At 41.8% G+C, this 23,769-nt stretch overlaps 1 protein-coding gene across 2 annotated transcripts; it reads right to left on the reverse strand.

The window, feature by feature from the left end:
• Positions 1 to 1,695: 1,695 nt before the first annotated feature.
• On the reverse strand, positions 1,696 to 23,482 carry LOC115765254 (ATP-binding cassette sub-family A member 12). 2 transcript variants are annotated; one of them, XM_030708732.1, is made up of 14 exons: positions 22,950 to 23,482; positions 9,019 to 9,437; positions 8,818 to 8,960; positions 8,678 to 8,761; positions 8,465 to 8,605; positions 8,250 to 8,389; positions 7,085 to 8,184; positions 6,902 to 7,022; positions 6,643 to 6,833; positions 6,238 to 6,575; positions 5,533 to 6,182; positions 4,225 to 5,471; positions 3,338 to 4,043; positions 1,696 to 3,052 (listed from the first exon to the last, which is right to left on the reverse strand). In XM_030708732.1, exons 2-14 carry the CDS (start codon positions 9,312 to 9,314, stop codon positions 2,207 to 2,209), a joined length of 6,003 nt encoding a protein of 2,000 aa, XP_030564592.1. In that variant the 5' UTR covers positions 9,315 to 9,437; positions 22,950 to 23,482; the 3' UTR covers positions 1,696 to 2,206. The 2 variants fall into 2 exon arrangements, with proteins under 2 accessions (XP_030564592.1, XP_030564591.1); XM_030708731.1 differs by having other exon boundaries at positions 8,250 to 8,605.
• Positions 23,483 to 23,769: the final 287 nt, after the last annotated feature.

Consider the following 23,769-nt stretch of genomic DNA (forward strand, 5'->3'; position numbering starts at 1 on the left):
GTAAGACATGCAAGAGAACTCCAGTCGGAAATGCCCGACAGGAAACACAATACAATACGATACGAGTCCACAACATTTTAATGAGATTTTCGTGATATTTATCGCAAGCTGAAATTTCTATTTCTAGAGCTGACGTTCGTATATGAAAGATGTTTGATTCGAAGTTGATCGTGCTTATGTATTCTGATCGATGGCAACCGACAAAAAAAGGATATATACAAATTGATTCGAACAATGTATACATTTTAATGATCGGAAATTAGTAAGCCCCTTTGTGGACAAAAAAAAAAGTACAGGGTATGAGAACAGCATCGCCAGATACATATTCAGTGCTGTATGCAGCCCCACAGATAGGCACTCACACATACACACTCACGCAACCGAACACACACACACACACACACACTGCGCATGTTAATTACGTTACGAGTCCAGTTCCAGAGGGAAAAAATTGTACGAACATTTTTAATTATGTTGATTTTTCGCTGATTTAATTTCAGGCGCTTGTTTTACCTGGGCATATTCCGTGTTTTTGAAACCAAATAGAATTTAATTTAATCCTTTGAAAAAATAATTTAGGTGTTATCACGCCACATCATCCCGTCCCCAGTCCGCAGACTCCAAACCAAATACAAAATACCATATATAAAGCGCTTTGGCGAAGAGCTCGTTTCGTGCCATTGCCCAGCGCCTAACCCCTCGCCCGAACCTTGCCCCGTTGTCATTACCATTTTGGACCTACAATGGAATAGCAAAACTTAAAAAGCTTCCATTCAAATACCACAAACACACGCACACACTCACACATACACACACCACACTCTCTACAACTCACCCACAAAGACACAAAGTTTAGAAATGAGGCTGGGTTCCTGTGTCCGGTACGCCTTTCATGGCACGTTTTCGTTAATGTTACACCATTTGGTATAATTACATTTTTCTATAGACCAGAGCTCGAATTTCTGGCGCCTTAAACTGCTTAATTAAATTCAAAAAGCTCGGTGCGAATGTATTTGCTACAACGGTTGACTTTGCTCTCTTTTTTTTCGAAAAGAAAAGAAACTGGAAAAATTGTGGTAATAGGCATAATAGACGAGCCTATCATGTATCGATGTGGAAAAGGGTTTTTGCTAGGCATGTCTAGGAGATTATAGGTACTATAGATATAAGAGCTTAAATCTAGGTTTGCTGTAGATAATTGGATAATTGTAAAGGATAATTGTAAAGCTAGTAACTGCTAAGCTTGGTGATGATATCTTGATAAACAGAAAGTCATTTTTCAACCGACAATTCTTATAGAGCTATGTTATATATTAGTCCCAGATTGATCAAATTTGGCTCATATATAGTATGTGGAGCATGGTAGAGCTTACAAATGCCAAGTCTTGAAGAAGTAAAAAGTTGTCATAAATGAATTTTATTTGCACCTGATCGTTTCTAAAGCAGCTATATGATATAGCCGTTCGCTATTGATAAGATTCTGCTCATGTTTAAAAAGCATAGAAAAACTGATAAATTGCGGATCGAATTTTCGACCGATCATTTCTGTGGCAGCTATATGATAAAGTAATCTGATCGGGCTACAGTTCCATGACGATGCTTCAAAACTGGCGTACGGACAGACGGACATGGAGATGTGTTCTTCCCGGAGATGTGTTCTTCCCTTATAAAAATGCCCTCTTCAAGTTTGTAAATACACATAGATTGGTCAGTTTATTGGTTTACAGATTACTGTTATACATAATTGTTATACATAATTCAGGTTTAATAAATACAAACATATGTTATATCAAGCATTATCGTGTAACATTCAAATATATAAAAAGCTGAAATCGGGGACTAAGACGCTTGCATTGCACTCGCCGGCGCTTGATTAAAATGTTTGTACTTGAGATTAGATAAGTACCTAGCCTAACTGCGAAATCATTTACACACATTGATTAAAGCTCTAGATTGTCCTAACCTTAAAGACACCCTGACTGGGAAGCCCGAACCCGAACCCAAATAAACCTGCAAGCCTATCGAACAAATCATTTACCGTAAACTTATCACTGGAACGGAGCGTCCTAACTTATCACAAATAAATTGTCTATAGAGTAAAAATAGAAGCATAAACATAAAACATAAACATACAATTCTACAATAAAATATGTTATATTAATAATTATATTAAAAAAAAAAAAAAGATTTACGTTGTGGTCTAGTTTTAGGTCGTGGTCTCCTCGTAGCCACAATGCACATAGCCCGTTGCAAGCGTACCGCTGACCGCCGCTGACTTGGTGGGCAGATCGGATCCGCCATTTGAGGTTGCCTCGCAGTTGTCCAGGATGCGCTCAAAGACCGCCTCGAAACGGCAACGGCTGATCGCAAAGTGCGCCGGCAGCTCCAGACTGGCGGACATTATACGCACCGCCTCAAAGAGCTCGGCAAGCGTCGGCTGCTTGGCAATCGCTTCCGAGCTGCTGGCCTGGCGCACCTTGACCAGAAAACGCAGACTATGCGCATAATGCTGCAGCTCGGACGCGCCGGGCAGACGCTGGATTAGCATCTTGGCCAGCGCTGCCTGTTGAATGGGCGCACAGAAGCAGTTGATGGCATAGTAGCCACCATGCTGGGCCTTCAGCTCTGCCGGACTATTGTTGGCCACGATTTGGCCGTCCTTGAGCACAGCGACGCGCTGACACAGGTGCTCAATCTCCGAAATGGAGTGCGATGTTAGCAGCACGGCCCGACGCGCCGACAGCAGCTGCTCAATGGTGAGATAGACAAAGGAGCGAGTCACCGGATCCATATCGCTCGTCGGCTCATCCATCAATACAATCGGCGTGTATCCGCAGCAGCTGATAGCAACCGTTAGCTTGCGCCGATTGCCGCCACTAAGCTTCTTCACCTGCACGTCCCGATAGCTGCGCAGCTCGTAAGTGTCCAGTATGCGCTCCAGCAGGCGATCCAGCTGTTTGATGCCACGCAGCTGGCCATAAAGCAGGATGCACTCCTTCACCGTCAGCAGTGGATCCAGTGGATTGGTCTGCGGGCAATACGAAATGCCGGGCTGTGTGATCGAGACAGAATGAAGCATATTATTAATCAAGGCAAAATTTAAAAGAACATATTCAAAAGTTAATGATAAATAATTAAAGTTAATGGCTAGACTGACAAAGCCTGTCGCCCTGATCACGACTATATAACATTGACCGGATCATTGAATGGATTGGTTGAGAAATATCCCCTTTGTAGAGGCCATCCCAAGAATGGGATACCTAGCTTTTAGAGCTTAGAAAAAGGTGTGCGCTTATACCGACAGACCAGTCTGTGGAAAAAAAATCATCTAACTTACATGCTCCAAATAGATGTGCCCCACATTTGGCAGTAGCTGACGTGTGAGTATTTTGAAAATGGTCGACTTGCCGGCTCCGTTCTTTCCAAGAAGTCCGAAGCACTCGCCGCGCTGTACGCCAAAGTGGACCTGGCGCACCGCATAGCGTCCACGTCGGTAGGCGAGCCATAGATTTTCGACCCGCAGTGCCTCGCCAGCACTAACGCAGCTCTTGAAGATGCTCTGAATGTTGACTAGCTTCAGCTGCCCCAGCTTGCGTAGTTCGCGTCGGTACTGGCAGTCCAAGAGGCTAGTCACCTGCTGCCACATACGACTCAGCAAATGGCACTCAATTAGCAGGTTCAGCAGCAGACAGATAATGCCCACAACGGCCAAAGCTATGAAGTGACGCTGCAGAAGATCACTGGCCAGCGGCTGCTTGTAGGAGTCAATGTCATAGCGCTTGAAGACCACAGCGGCCATGTAGTTCTTGCACAGCTCCAGCAGGCCGTCGCCCAGTGCGTGCTGGGGAAAGACGAGGAAGGCATTGTTCAGGCCATGCCGCCAGACGTCCCAGATGGCACTGTCGCCCACAACTCCCAGGATTAGCACGATGCCCATGGTGATCAGCGGAATTATGATGCTGGCGCAAAAGATGGACACAATGGCTATGCTTGAGTCGCTGAAGATCTTTTCCGCAACGTGCACGGCCGGCACGCATGCAAAGCTGTAGAACAAATAAATAATAGGTGAAATCGAAGTGGAATAAAAGAGGATTTGCAGTGGAAGAGAAAAATTGATTTTAGAAGTGAAAATGAAAGTTGAAATAAAAGGGGAATCGTAGTTAAAGTAAAAAATAATAATTGTCACGGATAAGTGAACAGTCCCTTGACAGTATGGAATCATACCTGAACATCAGGGATAGGACCACAATGCCCCCCAGTTGCTGACGATCGACGAAAACGGGCATGTTGAAGATGAGCACAATGGCTAGGCAAACGACCAGAGCCAGCACCATGATCAGGTAGTCCCAAAGGAAGGCCACCAACCAATAAGTGGTAGCGCTGACGCCGCTCAGACGTTGCTGCAGCTTCTCGCCGTTAACTCGCTCGTTGACCAGATAAACGGAGCCGGCGGCGACCACCAGTCCAAATGCGATCAGCAGTATGAAGACCATGCAGGAGTCACCAGCCTGGCGCAGCACCGAGCTGGTGCTGAGCTCAGCATAGCCCAGTTTCCAGGGCTCATTCAGAACGCGTATAGCGTAGTTCGTCCTGTTCAGGGACGTGCGCAGCAGCTGAGTGTTCAGGTCATTCAACCAGGACACCATGGCGTGGTAGCCCTTGTTGTTGTACCAGACGGTGGCACCGGTGCCATTAAGACCATAGCCCCCATAGCGGCGGCCACGGTACTCGTCCAGGCTAGTCAGCACCCAGTGGAATGCTTGCCGGGAATTGCTGAACTCGCTGCACTCGAAGTCCGTGTCGCAGCCCTCCTTTAGATTGTCGTAGAGAGGTTCTGTAAAGCGTGTCAATCGCTCCCGACTCAAGACCTGCGCAGTGTGCGGATAGAGATTGCGAGTCAGGGGCAGAACCGTGTCAAAGTCATCTTCCAGACGATAACTGACAAACCACATGGCGCACAGCTCAAAGATTGCTGGCAGCAGCAGCACGTAGAGCAGCAGGCGGTAGTTGCGCATCAAATGACGCCGCCGTTTGCTCAGCAGCAGGAGGAATTGTGTCCAGCAGCCAGGCGGCAGCTCCGTAACATCGGCGGCTCCGGTGACAATGCTTGAGGTGGTCGCCGTCAACTGCTGACTAAGCGACTCGTCTCTGCGATTTAATTGCTCGAACTCCTGCTCCAGGCTGCCGCTGCTGTTGACCCTCAGATCGGTAATGATACCCGCTGCCTCCTGCGCCTGCAACTGCTCCAGAAGCTGCACAGCAGCCGGCGTTAGATTCTGCGCATAGCTGGCACTGATGATCAGTTGCTGTGGCTCTCGTCCTGGCAACACATGGCTTTGGCTTAGCAGCTGCTGAGCCAGCTGCACAATGGCGGCCGATGCATTTCGATCTAGGCAGCGCATCTCCACGCTGTAGTCGGAGGTGCAGAGACGTTGCAGCGAGTCCCGACTGTGCTGGGCAACAATACGGCCCTGGAAGAAGACACGGGATACGATGAGCCAAGGATAATGTGGAATTAAAAGGACGACTCACATTGCGCATGGTGTAGAGCGCATCACTAAGGTATTTGGCCTCATCCAGGAAATGTGTGGCAAAGATGACAGCGCGTCCTTGTCGCAGCTGCTCAATCAGCTGCCAGATGTCCTTGCGCGCCTTGGCATCCACCCCATTGCAGGGCTCGTCCAGGATGACCACACTGGGCGAGGCAATGAACGCAATGGCCACGCACAGACGCCGCTTATAGCCGCCGGAGAGCTGATAGGCAAAGTAATTCTCGTGCTTGCCAAAGTTGAGGCTCTCCAAAGTACGACACACCTCCTGCTCAGCATTCGCATGCTCGCTGTCCGTCGCATCCAGCTTGAGCTGTGCGTACAGCTCCAAATGCTCGCGTGCCGTCAGCTTGGGTATAAGTATATTATCCTGCCAGCAAACGCCCACATTGTGCTCGCCGGCTAGCAGCACCTGGCCCGTCGTCTGCACCGTCTGGCCCGTGAGCAGCTTGATGAGCGTGCTCTTTCCGGCGCCATTGCGTCCTAGCAGGCAGGTCACTTGGTTACGGGCAAAGTCCAGGCTGAGGTTCGATATGGCATACTTGTTGCCGTACATCTTGGTCACGCTGCTGAGTGAGGCGCCCAACTTGGCGTCCAGCTGAGCGCGAGCTACCCGCACGAAGCTATAGTTATCTAAAAGGAAGCCAGATTGGATTTATCCACTTGAAAGATCGAAAGCTGGACTCACTTTTCTTATAGCGCTGATAGCCATAGCCAATGGCCGCATACAGCAGAAGATCTAGAATGAACATGAGGAATGCCAGCGCACAGTCGCTACCCATGGGTCCCAGCTGAAGCAGATGACCTACGCCCAAACCTTGCTCTTGCAGCTCCATGCGCATCAGTTCACTCCAGCCCTTGGCGAAGGCTGTCGTGAAGGATAGATTCACCAGAAAGTTTTCCAGCAAATTTAGCTTCGCATCGAAAAGAAGCACAATGATAAATGGACAGAGGGTTATAAAGAAAATCAGCGCCGCGGCGACGGCACCAATGTTGGCAGATATAAAGAAGTTGGAACACATGTAGCTGCAGATATCAAGGAGTTGTCATTTAGTCAAATGCCACAGTCAATTTGTTTTTTTGGGGTACACACCAGAATGAGATCAGACACGCGCCAAATACGAGACAATAAAACATCATGAAGAACCAGTTGGTGTAGACCAGAATGCCACCGGCATAGAGGACAATGCTGATCAGCACAAAGATGACGCACAGCTCCACGAAACTAATTAGAATCCAGGCGACCAGTTCTGAGTGTGCGTGCAGGCCCATGGAGCGCATTAGCTGAAAGATCCGTAAAGTCATCATCAGAATTATATGGCATCCTTAGGATGCCTCTTGCTGTTACCCACCATGCTGTTACGGCTCTCACGCATCCAGATACGCTCCCGAACGCATATGGCCACGGCTACAACCAGACCCAAACAGAAGGATACTTGGACGGCTTGGGCCAAGTAGATGCCACGCTTAAAGCTGGAAGGATTAGGCAATTAGGCAAATAGGTGGGTAAGCCTCTTGCATAATGGATCACTTACTCATCACTGACATAGGCCGGATAGGGAAATTGTTTGGTATAGAATTGCATATCGTCCACGGCGAATTTTATATCCTTCGATTCTATGTCGCTACCGAAGCTGCTGAGCAGATCCAAGAGGCCCTGACGCTTGACGCGATGTCCATTGACCGCTGGCCCATTTAACTCCTCCTCCTGTTGGTCACTTGAGCTAGTTAGGTCGGACAGTTGCTGGCGTCGCACGCGCTCGCTGCGTTCCTTTACATCGCCATTGCTTAGGAACACAAAATCTGGGTTATTAGTGGATAATGTGGCTCTATCTCCCTCTTGCGTAGTCTTCTGTTCCGTGGTAGTATCCTGCTGTTGCTCTCCAACGGTGGTTGTCTCTACTTCTGGTGTCTGCGGAAAGATTGTCGTGTGCGAATCTTCCGGCTTGTCGGAGCTAGCCATGTTGGGGTCCAAGTCATCCTCATCATTGAAGAGGTCTTCGTCATCATCCACGCGTTGCAAGCTAATGACGGGGCGTGTGGGCCGATCTGATACGGGCTCCTCGACGGGACCCAACTCTTGGCGTTTATGTTTGATAATGCCCAGGTCAACTATCTGCTTAAGCTGCACGAAACCCCTGTGGTACTTGAGATCCACCAGCATGCTGGCGGCCGGTCCCGGAAACCAAAAACGATTCTTGTTCTCGAACGTGGGCTGCGTATTGTCCGTGTCCATGTGCAGTCTGTACGTTATGTGCTCACCCCCCACGTTCTCGAAGTTAAGAGCGGCCAGAAAAATACGCTGCTGATTTAGCTCGTATGCGCGCCGCCGCAGCTGGTCTACATCGGACACCGGCTCAAAGCGGTCCACCGAAAGGCACTCTAGCAGTTCGCTGACGGTCGCCAGTATCTCGTAGATAAGTTCATTGTTGCGCACATAATTCATGACACGCTCGATCTCCCCAATGTCAAAGTCATTGCCCAACAGGCTCTTGACCAGCGGAGAACGCGCCAGCTTCAGCAGATTGTCAAAGGCCTCCTGGAAGGTGGCGTTCGTATGCAGCTTGTTGAGTATGGCGGCAGCGGCGCTAAAAACATTCTTCAGTCGACCAAGTTCTTCGAATGTGGCATTAGTCTACAAAAGTAAAGAGTTAGCGTAGATGCCAAAGATCTGTTAACAAGCTTGGTTGGAGTGCTTACAAACTTGACAATGCTCTCTGTATCCGCATTGGCTGGCGTATATAGAATTTTACCCTGTATAATCGGCTTTATGAAGTTCCAGGTGAGCTTGCCCTGGTTCGTCGAAGTAACATCTAAATACAAACGCTTACAATACTTGGCTATGAGAGTGAGCGAGAGGAAGAGAGAAAGGGTGGTTTGAATGAGAGCTGAAAGCGGAGGTGAATGGGACATACTTGGCATGGCCTTAAGCTCATTGTCGTTGACCTCGCTGAAGTCTTCGGAGTATAGTATGTCGTTGACCAGAGGTATGCTCTCCGTGCTGGGAAACGGATGACCACATAGCAGAACGCCCAGCTTAACGAATGTCTCCCGGTCTAGGAAAGAGATCAAAGTTCTTGCTCTGAGTACAAATAGCATAAGAGCTAGCTGCGGGGCTGCCAACTTACTTGAAAAGAGTTTCGTGATATCAAAGCTGTAATTCATCAGGCGCTCAATTTCGGGCACCAGTGAAATAATTTCACTTATGTTGCCTGCAAAGGCTCGATTAGGATATACAATTTCGCTAGGATATCCGCAAACAACTCACTTCGAATAAGATCCAGGTGATTACTGGTGACCAGCGTAGTCACCGCATTCACAAAGTTCGCCTTCTCCGGTAGCTCAATAAGCGCATTGTACAGACGATCATCGGTGACGAATGCATTAACAATGTCAATCACGGAATGCAAGCTGCAAACAGAGGATCATCAAAAATGGTTCACAAGACCAGCCAAGACCCAAGACTTACGGTGCTCCCTGCCATTTGGAGTACTCCTCATATGGATCGGTTTTCAAGCACTTGTTCTCTATGCTGCAAATATAGGAGAATGCACTGGGCACTACCTGATTCTTGGTGGGCAGCAGGCGTGTAGGAAACTGGCAAGCATCCACCTGTTCCGAGCCATATTTGAGCCGTATGAGATAAAGCAGTATGAAGGTCACCAATGGCCAGAGGAACAGCGTCAACGTCAAGCCCTTCTGGCGCCAGCGCACAAGCACGTCCTTGCGCAGCAGGGCTCTAACCTCGCTCGTCCTGAAGGACATTGCGATCGTATCCACTTGCAGCTTACTCCAATTCCACGGTCTGCAGTTGGGGGTTTCGACAGTTACTCTCTGTTGACTTCACAATCTTAAAGATCATTGACACATTTTAATGCTGTAATTTTTCTGCAAGTGAAAAGATTGGTCCTGTTAATTTAGGTTAGGGAAAATCTACATATTTATAAGAGCTTATCCTGACTGCCTGGCTGATTGATGTTTACTGAAGCACTAAGACAAGCTTTTCAATACTTGCACCTCCAAATGGGGGGCAATTGTAATCAAAGTATGTATGAAAAACATCAACACCAACAACAACATAACCGAATAAGTGTGATAAGCAAACGTGGCGTCGTGAGTCTGCGAGGCTTAGGTGTCTGAGCGTCGAACTAACATGCAAGAAGTCGCCGGTGCAAGTCCAGCCGCAATTTTCAATTTATATTGGTTCGCTTAATTTGTTGTTATTCACAAAGAGGAAAGTGATAAGCATAAACAAAAAACAAAAAATGGAAAATTCACGAGTGTCAATACTATAATTAATCAAATTTTTTTTTGTTTTCATATATACATATTCATTGTTTTCTTTGGAAGTCCTCAACCAATCGCTTCTGCACGAGTATGCATTCAAAATTGAACTTTTAGACATAAACTGTTTGTCAATCTATCTATATGTTAGCTATTTGACAAGAAGAAAGCAATGTCGAAATGCAGTTTTACTTTAACTTTATACGAACACAAAGTACCAAAGGACAGCTTGCCCTCTACCCGAGTTGGGTCAACTTGAGTGTAGTTGCGCCTTTACAGACTTTGTAGTGCTAGAGATTCCTTTATATTTTCAATAAATGTCCCTGTTCCCGCCAGACTTACTCATACGGTCACTTCAAACTGATCTGCAGAAAATTATTGTAGACTTACGACTTGAATGTTTTACAAAAGCTTTACTCCTGGCTGATAGAAGTACCCTTTTATACGGAGTTGATAGTGACCTAGGAGACTTGTAGAGCTGCTAGTTACTGAGGCTGGTCAAGACTAATTGAAAATCAATGTCAATATGAATTGGAAAAAATATAAAGGGAGCAGTTAAAAGTCTTAAATGCCAAGCATGTGCCACTGCTGATGCAAAGTTTATTGACGATAGTTTCAAAAATAGTTGTCGGACTAACGGATATGGCTATGTGGACTCGGCTGTCAATACTGATCAAGAAAATACACGCCTTAGTAGATTTTTGCGACAAGTCTTTGTGCGTGCTCCGCAGTTCAACCCCCAAGCAATCAATTCATAATTTAATAAAGTAATAATAAATCTACAAACAAAGGGCCGGAAATTTGGGCTTTTGCTGTGTTATATATTTACATATATAGAATAAATTACACGCCGTCGCCGGGCTCAAATGAATAATGTTGAAAATGCAAGTGAAATTGTTTGTATTGTTCATCATACTCCTATATAAACTACCAATAGATTATAAATGAAATTGTGAACTCGTGAACCGTCGCATGCATTGAGATCTTACACTGGTTCTTCCCATTGGGCGGTCTAACACATTCCATTGCCCTATTATCCCTGTTGTGGCATAATTAACAAACTCAGTAAACGCTGCAAAAAACTCATTACTGCTCCCATTGCTCAAATAAGTGTTCCTCTATTTAAATACTAGCGGATATTGCCCGGCCTTGCCCGTGGAACGTTTTGTACTTAAAAGTTTCAATTTAAAACTGAAAAACTGTTGATGCTGATCAAGAATTTATATACATTATGGGCTATGCGTTACACATGTCGAGACAAAATTATAATACCCTCTGCAAGGGTATACAAATAATCTATGCTCCGTGTTCTTGGGGGCTCGAACGCCAAACTTGTTGTCTTGGCTAATCTGCCGACGCTCAATGGAAGATTAGGCGGTTGCCAAACAAAGAATAATTCTTAAACGGTTGGCTCGCATTCACTTTACATATATTTGTTGTATTTCATTGAATATTATTGTTAATTACTTTTTTTGTGGAAATAACAAATTAAATAATTAAATATAAAAGTGAGCAATTGCTGGTGCACCGTTTTCCCCCGCCTACATTTTCTTAAACATTTGAGAATGAGCCGATGCGAACAAACGAACTAATTGTATGTTGAATAAAGTGCGAAACATTATCACTTCTCGTTTTGCTCCCAGACCCAACAAAACACTATCAAGTCGTCTTGGGCCGGTTTGGGTAACAACAGCGCCCCTGTAGCTATGGCCAGAAGCGGGTGCTAATGGATTCCCAATTGTTTGCGATAATTGGGCGGGATTTAGATTTGGTTTACGCGACATTTGTGGATGCTTTATCAGCGCCTGCGGCAAGTGTGCGACTTTCCACATTGTCTGGCATCTGTCAACTTGAGACAGACGCGTTAACTTTCTCGTAATGCCTAATTAGCCATATGTTTGATTGTATCATTAATTCATATCCGCTAGTTCCGCCTTTGGCCAACTTGCAGTTCACCTTGAATTTAAAATGCTTCCACGTTTGATGGACGCAACGCGCTTTAAAGACACCCGACAGTTTGCTGGACCGCTCCTGGCATTTAGTTGCAGTTGCAATTACATCTATTGCACGGGTTGTTATTATTTAATTTAAATAATTAACGTGGCACTTTTACGCGATTGTCGCAACAATTGAGTCACCAAAGATTACACACGCAATTATAGAACAACGCAAGGGGTAGCCAGCTAATCAATCGCTACCGCCGCAAATCTATATGATCTCCTATTTACTACATCTCCATTTACTACACTTAGAAGCAGGCAGGTGAAGTGGAGATAAAACAAAAATCTTTGGATTATCAATGGTAAAAAAGACCATTGAAATTTACTAAACTTAATCTTGGGATTATCAAAGGCAATATTTTAACGATCGCTTGTGTTAAGAACATTTTTAAGATCCTAAGGCAACAATTTAGTTAATGTATTGCTTGAGCATAGAAAAACATTTGTATACCCAATCCATATATCATTCCTTAGTGTGACGGCTATGTGATTTACAGATATACAAAGTAATTCCGGTTTTAATCACTTTCGAATAGATTGTCAGCCAACAAGGCTGCAAACCGGCTCGGCTAAGCATGGAATTTCCGTTCATCTTATTAAAATGAACTGAACCCTTAACCGAACCAGTTGCATCAAACCATATCAACAATTGCATTTGTCTAACCATGTTTGGTAGATTCCAATCTTGGCCGGCTCTCTCTTGTATATGAAAATATTTGCTTTCAATATTTTTGGTAGAAATATTGAATTGCTCCATTAAGTTTTCTAAAATCGATGACAAACCAAATTCTGGTTTCTAAAATATGGGACACTTCGCACAGGGTAATCAAAAACTTCCATAAAAATCGTTAAATTCCTCAATTAATCATATAAAAATAAATAAATTCTTTTGTTGTATAATTAGTTTGGCATTTAACTATTGGATACGATTATTGGATAAAGAAGTGTACGACTTATCAAGCCACTGCAATACGCTTCCCATTTGCAGGGTATTCTAGGTTCAACCTCTGCAGGGTATTCGAAGTCAATATATTATACGGCTAGAATTTAAATGCTAAAGTTCACAGACGTTTGCAGTTGAGCAACTCTGAATCGGAATTAAGTAATTCCTGAACAACACGAAACTGTTCAAATTGGAGGCTCTCGTAGGTTTCGATGGGAACGAAAATCCAAAACCCAAAAACCAGTTAGGGTTTCTCGTTATATTTGCATGCAAAGCTTGGCTTGCAACTTTTTGTCTCTCAAATGGCTGGGTTTTTTTATTCTGTTTATTTTTAGAAGTTTCAATTAATTTGCCATCCTAAAAGGGGGTTTGGCAGCCGCTGAACGCCGGGTCCAAGGCTCACTCAAGCGTTCTACGCCTTCATTGATGTAACAGCCAAATTTATGAGCCAAATCATGGATAAATCTTGGAGTTTGTCTTGGTCTTGCTGTGACTCGTCTGTCTGGACTGAAGTTGGCTGCAATAATATGCAATATTCTCGCAAATCCAAACAAAAGAAATACATTTTCGTCTTTCGTCTGTGAAATCTTGTACTCGTGCATTAAGTTTCTGTGTCAATGCTATTTCCTTGACTTATTCTCGGTAGTTATCATAGTCTCGCAATGTGGCATTCGATCTATAGTGTTTTATGCATAGCTATTGACCTTTTAATTGCAGGCTAGAGAACTGGTTAACTGATTGCTCATCTACTGTTGTGTTTGCTCAAAACGCTAATAAAGGCAACACCCTAACTATCAATCAAATCCAGACTTATCTGAGTCTCAAATAAGAATTCATACATACATTAGCGTACAAATTTCCACAGGCGCCCAGCAACAACGGCAAGTTAGAGTGCTCTAGTCGGGAATACACGATTAGGAGATATCCTCTACTCCTCCTAAGCCCACACCCATAGGCTCTACTTATTATTCTAGTATGGGAAACGTATTCTTGATTAACTTGGGCGTTTATATTTCAATGTACTATTCAAATTTGTCGGGCTTTATATCAAGGCGCAGGGCTCTAAGTGAGCTTGGAAGACTTGAGGGGTCTGTATATACTATAAGTGGTGCTTGAAATAAGCCGTGTATTAAAATCGGTTCTAATCAATATTATATAGAATATATATTTAAAATATCTGGCGTACACACAGACAGTTTGCATCGCTAGTTCGGCTCAGTTCCTGTTTTTAAGCAAGAATAATTTATGGGCTCAAAGATGCTTTCAACCGCCTGTTCCATCAATTCAAACAAAACTCTTTTAACCCGATTCACACTCCTATTATCCATCCGAATATCTGGTTAATGGATGTATAAGAAATGTGATCTTTTGGATTTAAGCTAATTTAAAAATATTTCGTGCTCAGTTCTAAGCAATAACTTTGAAAACAGTTTAAAGACAAAGTAGGATCTCTTTGACTAAGACTATTCAGCATTTATATGCTAACACAAGAGTGTCAAGCCACTCCTCGTCAGTCAGTTGCATTTATAACTCGATCAATAGAGTGTAATCATATTCGTTTTTTCATTTTTTGTTTTCCTAATAGAGGATTGGGTCTTGTGTACGCCAGCAAAGAGCTAAGACGTATTGCACATATTATAAACGGCAACTATTTTCTGTGGTCGTTTTCACAATTTTCCAACTTGAATGGATTACGAAATTGCATCCATCTGATGTTAAATCTCTTCTCGACGACTTGTTCGCAATCTCTGAACCAGTTATTCGCACACTTATTGCACACTCAGTGCATTGGGTGTGCGTGTGTAAGTATCTGTATATATATAGAAATCAAGCTGTTGCTCTCATTCAAACGCGTGAGCAGCTAATGACATTATGACACTATTATTATGCATTTTATTGATCTATTAATGATGTAGCGATCAAGCGATCGACCTAGTTGCGATCATTCAAATGCTGAGCATTAGCCCAACACACAAATACGCACGAGTTCAATAAAATAACAAATTTTTTCTTAAGAACTATGTCATTCACTGATTTATTGTGCAACCCGGCCCCACAATCAGTTGGGAATTGGCTGAAGCGAGAATCGGCACTGATAATTCCAAGGCGAATTCACAAAAATACAACAAATAATTCTCTAGTCTACAATATTACGGGCTCTATAAAATAGATTAGGCTGCTAATATCTGTGTATTTAAATGTGCAATACATATTGTTTATTTGCCGATTATACTCACACGTGGTGTGGTAAGGTATGTCGCAGGCACTATTTTTCTTAATTTAAGCAGTATTTCAAGTGGGGAACTATGAACTGATAAAGATAGATATACATCGATCTGTACGTGCAAACATAATGATCCTTATTGACGAATTAGTAATACATTAATCTTATAACTATTACTTTGTTAAGTAAATTAGATCTAACAACCTAGACTTCTTTTTGACTGGGTCTTAAGTTTGAGATATAATTGAAAGCCCAATTTACTTATGACTTCTATATATTTTCTCTATCAGTATAAGCGTTGAAGTCCGGCCGAGATTCAAGTGCTAATCGCTCCGATTACACATTATATATTTTATGTACATTTCGTATACAAGTTTTAACACTAAAGAGCTAAACTTAGAAAATAACGCTTTCAAAATATTGTTTCAAAAAGTTTCAAACCACAATTTGCAGACAAAACTTGGACGTTTGTTTTAAAAATTTAACATTTTTAAATGTTGATAGAAGTAGAAACTCGAATCGGGTGTAGCCGGCTACACTATACTCTGTTTTCGCTATTTAATAGCGCTGAAGAAGAGTCTTCTAGATTATTAGGTGCCTAGCTATTTTGAAAGTCTCAGGAAATCTCGACTTTGTCGATAGTATCAGGTCTGCAAGCTCCAAATATAATGATCCTTGGTTCGACTTACGGTTCCAAGTAACTGTCTGCCTTGAGGTTCAGTTCTTGAACCTGGTTTCCAATCCCAGCAAATAGGTTCTTTTTATGGGTTCAACTTGAAACTATGCAATCTTTAATTTATAATTGCCCGTTTTATATATGTATACATAAGTTGGTTAAAATTTGATCGAAAAAAAAACTTGGCTTTAATCTTTGGTTCAACCTTGTACTGTGCAAATGTTCTGGTTTCAGGTTCGGTTCAAATTAAAAACAAATAGGTTAACTGTTCGAGCTGGTTCGCTTCAAAAAGGATTTCCACCCTTGGGTAATAAATGTTGGTATCTCATCTCATCTCCAATATAGATTTTCAGAGGTTTCACGCCTGTGAATGATATAGATTTTCGCGACTTGATTGACAAGAGTATAAATGTCTGGATTAACTTTGAAGATGCTGGAAAACTACACTTTCATTTACTATTTAAAAATATATTTCATGATCTTGGTGATCAGCAATTACAGTGAAATGCTAGTTGGCTTTTTATTTAACCGCATCGTATTTTTTATATAACACTGAAGAATTTAATCAATTTAAAAATGAATTGAAATTTGCAATGGAATTGTTGTAGCTGGCAAAATATTTGTAAATTTGCATAGCTACGCTTTGGTTGTCACGTTCCTTGTGAAAACAGCTCGCTTTAAAAACACGTTCACACTTTTTTGGGCTCTCAGTGTATACCGAATCGACAAGCTAAGTAAAGAGTACATGATTTTGCCAATACATCACAACCAAATTCAAAAGAAAAACAGCGCCAACAATAACAATGGAAATATAAGACAATAGCAAGTTATAATTAACACATATGTGAGATTATTATTTGCTTGCATGGTCCGCCCGCGCCCGCGCCCGCGCCCACCCCAGCCCCAACTTGCCTCAGCCGACAGCACGCAGACGATTCACTTTGCATGCGGAAGAAACGCGACTCGAAATCCCCATACACAAACATTGGTTATATCTGTGCGAAAGATCGCACTTGCAATTAGCCAGTCCAGGCACGTAGGGCCCAGACAGCGAGTCGTAGAGTTGCCGGCTCGAACCTTGCGCTAGGTCCGGGCAGCCAGTTCAGTTCTTGGTATGCTCAACCAGGCCACACTAGTCTACAAAATAAACGAAACATATCCCTAAGGGGTGAATGAATGTTAGCTCTGTGGTCCAATTCGGCCGTTTCCGATACATGTATATTCACTGGCTGCCAAGAAAACACGGACCCGTCCCGACTAATTTGCATAAAAGGAGACAGACAGACAGACAGACCGACATATAAGCTCGGCTGTCTATACGGATCAGGAGTATATACACTTTAAGCTGTCGAAGATGTCCCATTCTATGCGTTATGGCATTTTAATACCAATTCACGAATTTTGATTCGATTCAACAACCAAATCGAAGAAAACAGAGAACAGAGAAAAAGTTATGGATATTTCAATTCTATCGTATATACACTGGATAGGTTAAGCAGTCGCTAATTAGATCTTCTAATTTAAACTAATGCACATGAAAAATACCGCGCCTGGGTAAATAAATGTGTGTACATGATTATTTCTTCTATGAAGCGTTAAGCCAACACTAACTGACTGGAATAATCAAATACAGTCCACTCGAAACAGTTGCCATATAAGCTTAGAATTTCCACAGTTTTACACTTGACTAACCGCATCACACTTGAAGTAATGCAAAGTTGTTTTTTCATTCTGTGCGTCTCTGATCATTTCCAATGATCAGCAGAGTTAGCCGCTTGCATATGGAGAATAACAAGCTGGATACACTGAAAAAAAAAACGCTTAACTTTGACATGTTGTCAAACGTGAAATTTGCCATAAAACAAAGATAACAACAAAAAAAAAAAACGAAATAAAAAACAGAAAAAGTACCCGAAGCATGTATGACATGCCGACTCCGTCTGTCTGTCAAACCTGTTCGCACACCTGACTGACGATTAGGGTTCTTCACGATTTTCAGCAGTTGGCAATTTTAATTAATTCAAATTAATTTTTAGACAGCTTAAAAGCTTCGTTGTCTCGAGGCTCTTGTCAGGCGCAGCCATCACATCAATCGAAAGTGTTAGAAAGCGTTAGAGAAGCATTAACTTAGCTAAATGTTTATCTGGAGTCCCGTAATTGCTGACACTTCTTCCACAATTGTAAGGGAATTATATAAAACACACACTTGCATAATACAATTTCAAAGCCAAGCTATTTCGTTTGAAGAAGAACTACAATGGATGCGAAATCAAATACAATTATTCAATATACCCTACGCCAAATGAATGAGAACCAATTAACAGGTCTACACTATGCTCTCAAAGTCTTAAACTATAGAAGAACAATGGCCGAAATTAATGTAGTCTTGTCTAATTACAGTGGGTGCACGCTTGTGTCATCGAAGAACAATGAATTCATGACACCATCTTAGAGGCGGGTTGAAAGACGCCATTACGTGACGATTAGCATTTAGCCGATGGCAATTATAATTCCAATTATGCCCATATAGCTAAATGATAAAGTATTCAGATGCCGATAAGATTTTGCTCGTTTGTGCGGAGCATCAACTCGCTCTCTCTCTCTCTCTCTCTCTCTCTCTCGCTCAATTTTCAAGTTTCTTTATATCTTGAAAAATAATAAAGTTCAAAGAAGTCTTCCTTTTTTGCTATGTTAATATGCCCTATTGTATGAGAAGGCATGAGAAAATCTGAAACAATTTTAAGTAAATAACTCCAAATTTTGTAAAGAAATCTTTTAGAAAACACGTTCCAGTTGTTAAATACTCGAAAAGTACGAAATAGGTAAATATATTTGTAGAATATTTGATTGGCTTTCCTAAAAGTATCCATCTGAATATTTGAAAGCGAATTGTTTATAGCTTCCAAAAGGGGTTTCCTTTGGAACTCGAATAGTATTAGAAATCCAAACGAAATGGGATTTTTAGCCACGAACTGTAAAAGACAACTTCTTAATCGGAACGAATACCAGAGTTGTCTATAGGTCTATCTGTTTCTGTAAAAACTAGTCTCTCAGTTGCAAAGATAGTTTTTCTAAAGTACACATTAGAACTATATCACATGTTTAAGAAGTTGTATAAAAAACTTCATATTGTACAAGGTGTTTTGACGTTAAGTCTTCAACTGTGAGATTTTGTTTCTGTAAAAATATCTTAACCAAACTCAGTGTATATTAGGTTCACATTATTTCCAGTTTGACCAAAATCAGCTTAGCATCGGACTTCTAGAAATATATCGGCTCAGCAAAGGAAAAAAAAGTCAACTTATTGTTTTTTTCCGATGTGTTGCAACATATGGAAGCAAGGTATTTCATCTTGCCACAGATTGACAATTTCTCGAAAACTTTTCCCTAACGAATTTAAGATCCACTCCTCCGGCTGGTAAAGTTAGCAGTCACTTTAACATGTCGTCAAATTTAACGCCGCCTATTCACATAGTAAATATTTGACATGAATGTTGGCAGTTAAAAGTCAAGCTTTTACATTTCTTGACTCGTGCTGGCATTAAATGAAGGATGAGAAAGCAAAGTGCAATTTAACTGCACATTAACTTTGACTGAATGTCAACGAACTAGAACTTTGATGTGAAGCTGAGTAATTGGTCATGCAAATTATGAATGCAACACTAATAATATAATTGTTTGGGAGCAATAATTTCTGAAACACATAAAAAAGTCAGAAGGCCTCACAGTGTGACATATCTCTGAGAGATGCTCAACAACGGCCGCCAAATGTGATAATTGCCCCAAATGGCTGACAGCTGCACTAATTATGATAAGAACAGGCTGAACACCTTGAAGCTGACGGCTTAAACATACTATTGCAACATGCCGCCCACATGCTTCGGCATAGGAACAACAACTCAGGCTAAGAGCAACAACTCATACGCACACAAAAAGCCCAGCTACAGTTGTAAGTAGCAATAACTATGCGACAGCATGTTTAAAAACTAAGTGTCATAAAAATAAAAACAACCAATATTTAAATGGGAAAAAAAAACTGGAAAAGAAAAAAACAGCAAAAATATATCATTTGTCGGGGAGGCACTTTTAGCACAACTTATGGTATATAGATCTGTGTATTAAGTACTCGACCTTGGCCATGAGTCTTCAAGACCAGTTACTAAAAAAAAAAAAAAAAAAAAAAAAAAAAAATCACACATTTAAGTCGAGACAGAGGCAACAGAGACGAGAGGAAACATGGTCGTAGTTTCTGCGATAAATGAATATCAAAAATAAATAAAACTTAATAAATAGAAAACTCGTTTGCTTCGTGTATTCATTGTCAATTTGCAAGCCGAACCCGCCAACCCCAACACCCGCCCAGCTTTATTATTATTATAATGCGTTTTTATTTTGATTATTATCCCCACTTAAATTTACATGGCTGTTGCTCTCGATATAAGCATACATAATACTCTGAACTCCCGGACAACGACTGTTGTCGGACTGATCTACGAACTAATTTTGATATTTCAACAATCTCTGATTCTGGTTCTGGCATTTATTTTGCGATCTTGCAGCCAAGTTGTAGCCCCATCATCAGCATGATTCGGCAATAACCGTGGCCTCATCGATCCGAGACGCATTGTTGGCTATAAATACCTATAATGGCTAAAATATTATAAATCTTTTGCGCTTAAGTATATCGCATATGTATTTATTTATAAGCTGTTGGCTGAGTGCATAGGAAATGCTGCCTAGCATTTAATTTTCATTTTTAATCTACTCTGGGCTCATTGCAGATGGGTATATTGGTTCTGTTCCAATGAGCGTAACAGGCTGAAGGCGGCATTTCTTCACATGAGCTGTATACATTCTAGATCAGGACGAGCTGAGTCCATTTAGCTAAAGTCCGTTTGTTTTTCCGTCAAAAGCTAAAGTCTTGAAATTTGAAATATTTTCTATACCTTACGTAGAGTATATCATATATTTATATATTTCCATGTCTCTACCCATTTTCATAATCATCAAAAAATCGATTTAGGTACATGTTTTTTCTATCATAACTCCATCAAACTTGTTATCTAGGATATAGTATAATATCTAAAATAATTTCAGTTTATGTATTTCTGTCAAAAAGGAAAAAATAACCCGTTAGTTAGATAGATCGGATTATATGCACCGAAGTTATTCAAGCACGCGTTTCCCATAGTGTAGGGCAATAAGAAGAAGCAAATTCGCTGCGTTTGGGTATATTTGTTTTTATACGTTTGTACCGACAGCTTGGCGCTGAGTTCTGGGTATTTCATAGTCGGGTACGCCCGACTAACGCAGTCTTGCTTGTATTTTACTCTTTTTTTTTTTTTTGCTTTTAACCTGCTCAGCAACTTGCAAGGTCAACGTGCAACAGTCTCAATGCAATTAAGCCCGGCTACCTCCATATGTAAACGAGTATCTGTCGTATACCAAGGGGGGGGCTACTGCATGCTATCAGTTGCCTCAAGGGCCAACTAACAGGGCAATCTGCAGAGAGTAGCTAAAGTGTGCCAAAGATAAGAAAGTCAATAAACAACAGTCGCACACCGAAGCTATGATGCCCTCGCGGAGTTATTGAATTTTGAAAATAAATGGTTCAAAGATTGCGCAAGAATAAAAGAGCGTATGCATGCCATATAATAAAGAAACAGAGAATCCGCGAATGAAAATAAGCTGACACTGGGAAAAGGCATAGCATACTCAAAGTACTTAATGGCAATATATGAGTGATACTCGCGAATATCCAAAACCAAAAACATATAGGCATCTATGCTACAATACTTAAATGGGTGTCTTTACTGCCGAACTTATTATTTTTAGCTTTTCCAATAATATATTACCATTGATATATGCTCGAACCACAATTTTCCGATGCTGCAGATAAATATTCATTAAACGAAACAAATAACTTAGCAATTAATTTATGATCTGAAATACGGCTGGAATGACTCAAATTAAGCAAGTTGGTTTCTTCAAAGTGGAGAAGCTTGAAGCCACTTAGGGTCTGGTTTTTGAAAATAGCTCAAAACAAGTCAAGTAACCGGCAAAATATGTGTGTGTGTGAAGCAGAAAATGTTCAAATATTATGATGAAGTTACAGTCCCAGCTGAAACCGGTTAAAGATAGTTAAAGACCAGAGGAAAGAGCACTTCCAGATTGTGTAAATATTCGGTAAATTAACATTTACAATATTATACTGGGCTTTCTTATTCAGTCAGCAGCTTGAATGATTGAGATACGTTTAGAGAAGATTTAGTTACCGTATCGAATAGTTTTGAACGAATTACGCATATATGCATATACACCATGCACAATGTATGGCGTTTTTTTATGGAAATCAGGAGTCTAAGGCCTCGACTAGTCACCTTCAAAGTAGAATGATTAAAAACACTAGCACTTGCGGAATTCGAAACAAATATATACACAGATTTTATTACGGATATTGAGTGTGATATTCACATAAATATTTATGCATGCAGTCGTCTGACAATTATAGAAATATTTATAAAATTGCTTGTTTCTTTGGCTTACAAATTTGTTGTGTAAACAAATGCAATGTCATTAAATAAACATATCATAGAAATCGTAGACTTAGATCATTTGAAATCAATAGAAAAAAAAAATCAAATATTCTCTGACGAAAGTCAAATTGTAACTGTGCTAATTTGGATATCAAGTTCTTGGAATATCGAATAGCTTTCAATCGGTGCAACTAAACTGATTTGTTAGTGGACCAAGTGCTATTATATTTAACGTTCAGATGTTGTCGTTAAGTAAAGCAACTCTTTTGTTGCCAACTCTGAGCGCGGCCCTTCACGGATGAAACAATAAGCCAGCCGAACAATTGCCGAACAATAACAGTAACAGCAACAACAACAACAACAACAACAACAACAACAACAACAACAGTGCAACGTGTCAAGAAAGAAACAACAACAACAATAGCAAAAGCAATAGCAATAGCAACAACAGCAACGGCAAAAGAAAGGAAAAAGTAAGCTGAAAGCGATAGCGATTAAAAACAGCTGTCGACTTGAGGACGCATGGACGGACGGGCGAGAGCCCTGAAGCTTTTAATCAAAGCTTCGTTTACGGCTGCGCCCTTCTCTACATCTTCGTTCACTTCTTCGCGTTCCTTCACAACTTCGTTTAGTTGTTGCTCATTTCTTATTTTTATTTTGGTAGAGTTATTGCCACACTTTGTGTTAGTTAAAGGAAGTTAAACTGGTATTAGATGCAATTGAATTGACTTACTAACCCCCGCTGCACATGATCCAAAATGATTTCTCGTCTCTCGTCGCTGTGCACACGCACACGCACACGCACAGAGGCACACACACAAGCAAATGAAACAAAAACAAAAAATATAAAAACTAAGACACGACTTGGGCTTGTTTTTCGCTTGACTCTTTTTTTTCTTATTTCTTTTTGGTTTGCTTGTTTTTTTTTTAATGGTATTTCGGTTATTGGTTTTCGCTTTTGGGCGTGAGAGAGCGACGCCAAGTTTTACTTTCAATACGTTGCGTTTTGTTGTGATGTACGCTGTTGTTGTTGTTGATGTTGCTTCACTTACACACACACGCACAATGGGCTTTTTAACTGTTAGTTGTTGCCATTTTCTTGTTCTTCGTTCACTTTGCAGCGCTGCATCATCATTTGCATCGAATCACTGACTGCTTATTGTTCGTCTTCTTCTACTTCTACTACTACTTCTACTTCTTCTTCTACTTGTTGTTGTTGTTGTGCGTCGACCTGTTGCGCTTGCGTCGTGTAACTTGCCGTTGAAAAGCTGTGCTATGCTTGTGAAAAGACGTCCGTTGACAACGCTTGCCGCAATTGAACTGAGCTTCGCAAAGCGCGCTTACGGAAAATTATTTAATTCCGCAGCCGCGGCGCCGCAACGATTTAACGTGCCAACGATTCAAGCGACGATCGGCTGGGCTAGCGCGGCCGCTTCTCACCTGGCCGATCGGCTTTGGAGTCGTATAACAGACCGGCAACCCCTTTTACGAACCCTACCCTACCCCACACACTCCCCGCCGCTGCCCGTCCCGCGCCCCCCATCCCTGCTGGCGCTT

This window comes from Drosophila novamexicana, unplaced genomic scaffold (assembly GCF_003285875.2).
Source record: "Drosophila novamexicana strain 15010-1031.04,08,12 unplaced genomic scaffold, DnovRS2.1 tig00000960-arrow-arrow-pilon, whole genome shotgun sequence".
Lineage (NCBI taxonomy): Eukaryota > Metazoa > Arthropoda > Insecta > Diptera > Drosophilidae > Drosophila > Drosophila novamexicana.

What these genes read in the sequence shown, in the direction of transcription:
- LOC115765254 (XM_030708731.1), bottom strand. Translation starts at nt 9,314, where the DNA reads ATGTCCTTCAGGACGAGCGAGGTTAGAGCCCTGCTGCGCAAGGACGTG. An exon ending in CCGGCCTATGTCAGTGATGA is followed by an intron (nt 7,023 to 7,084) that starts GTAAGTGATCCA and finishes TAATCCTTCCAG; the next exon opens with CTTTAAGCGTGGCATCTACT. An exon ending in GCGTGTCTGATCTCATTCTG is followed by an intron (nt 6,576 to 6,642) that starts GTGTGTACCCCA and finishes TGATATCTGCAG; the next exon opens with CTACATGTGTTCCAACTTCT.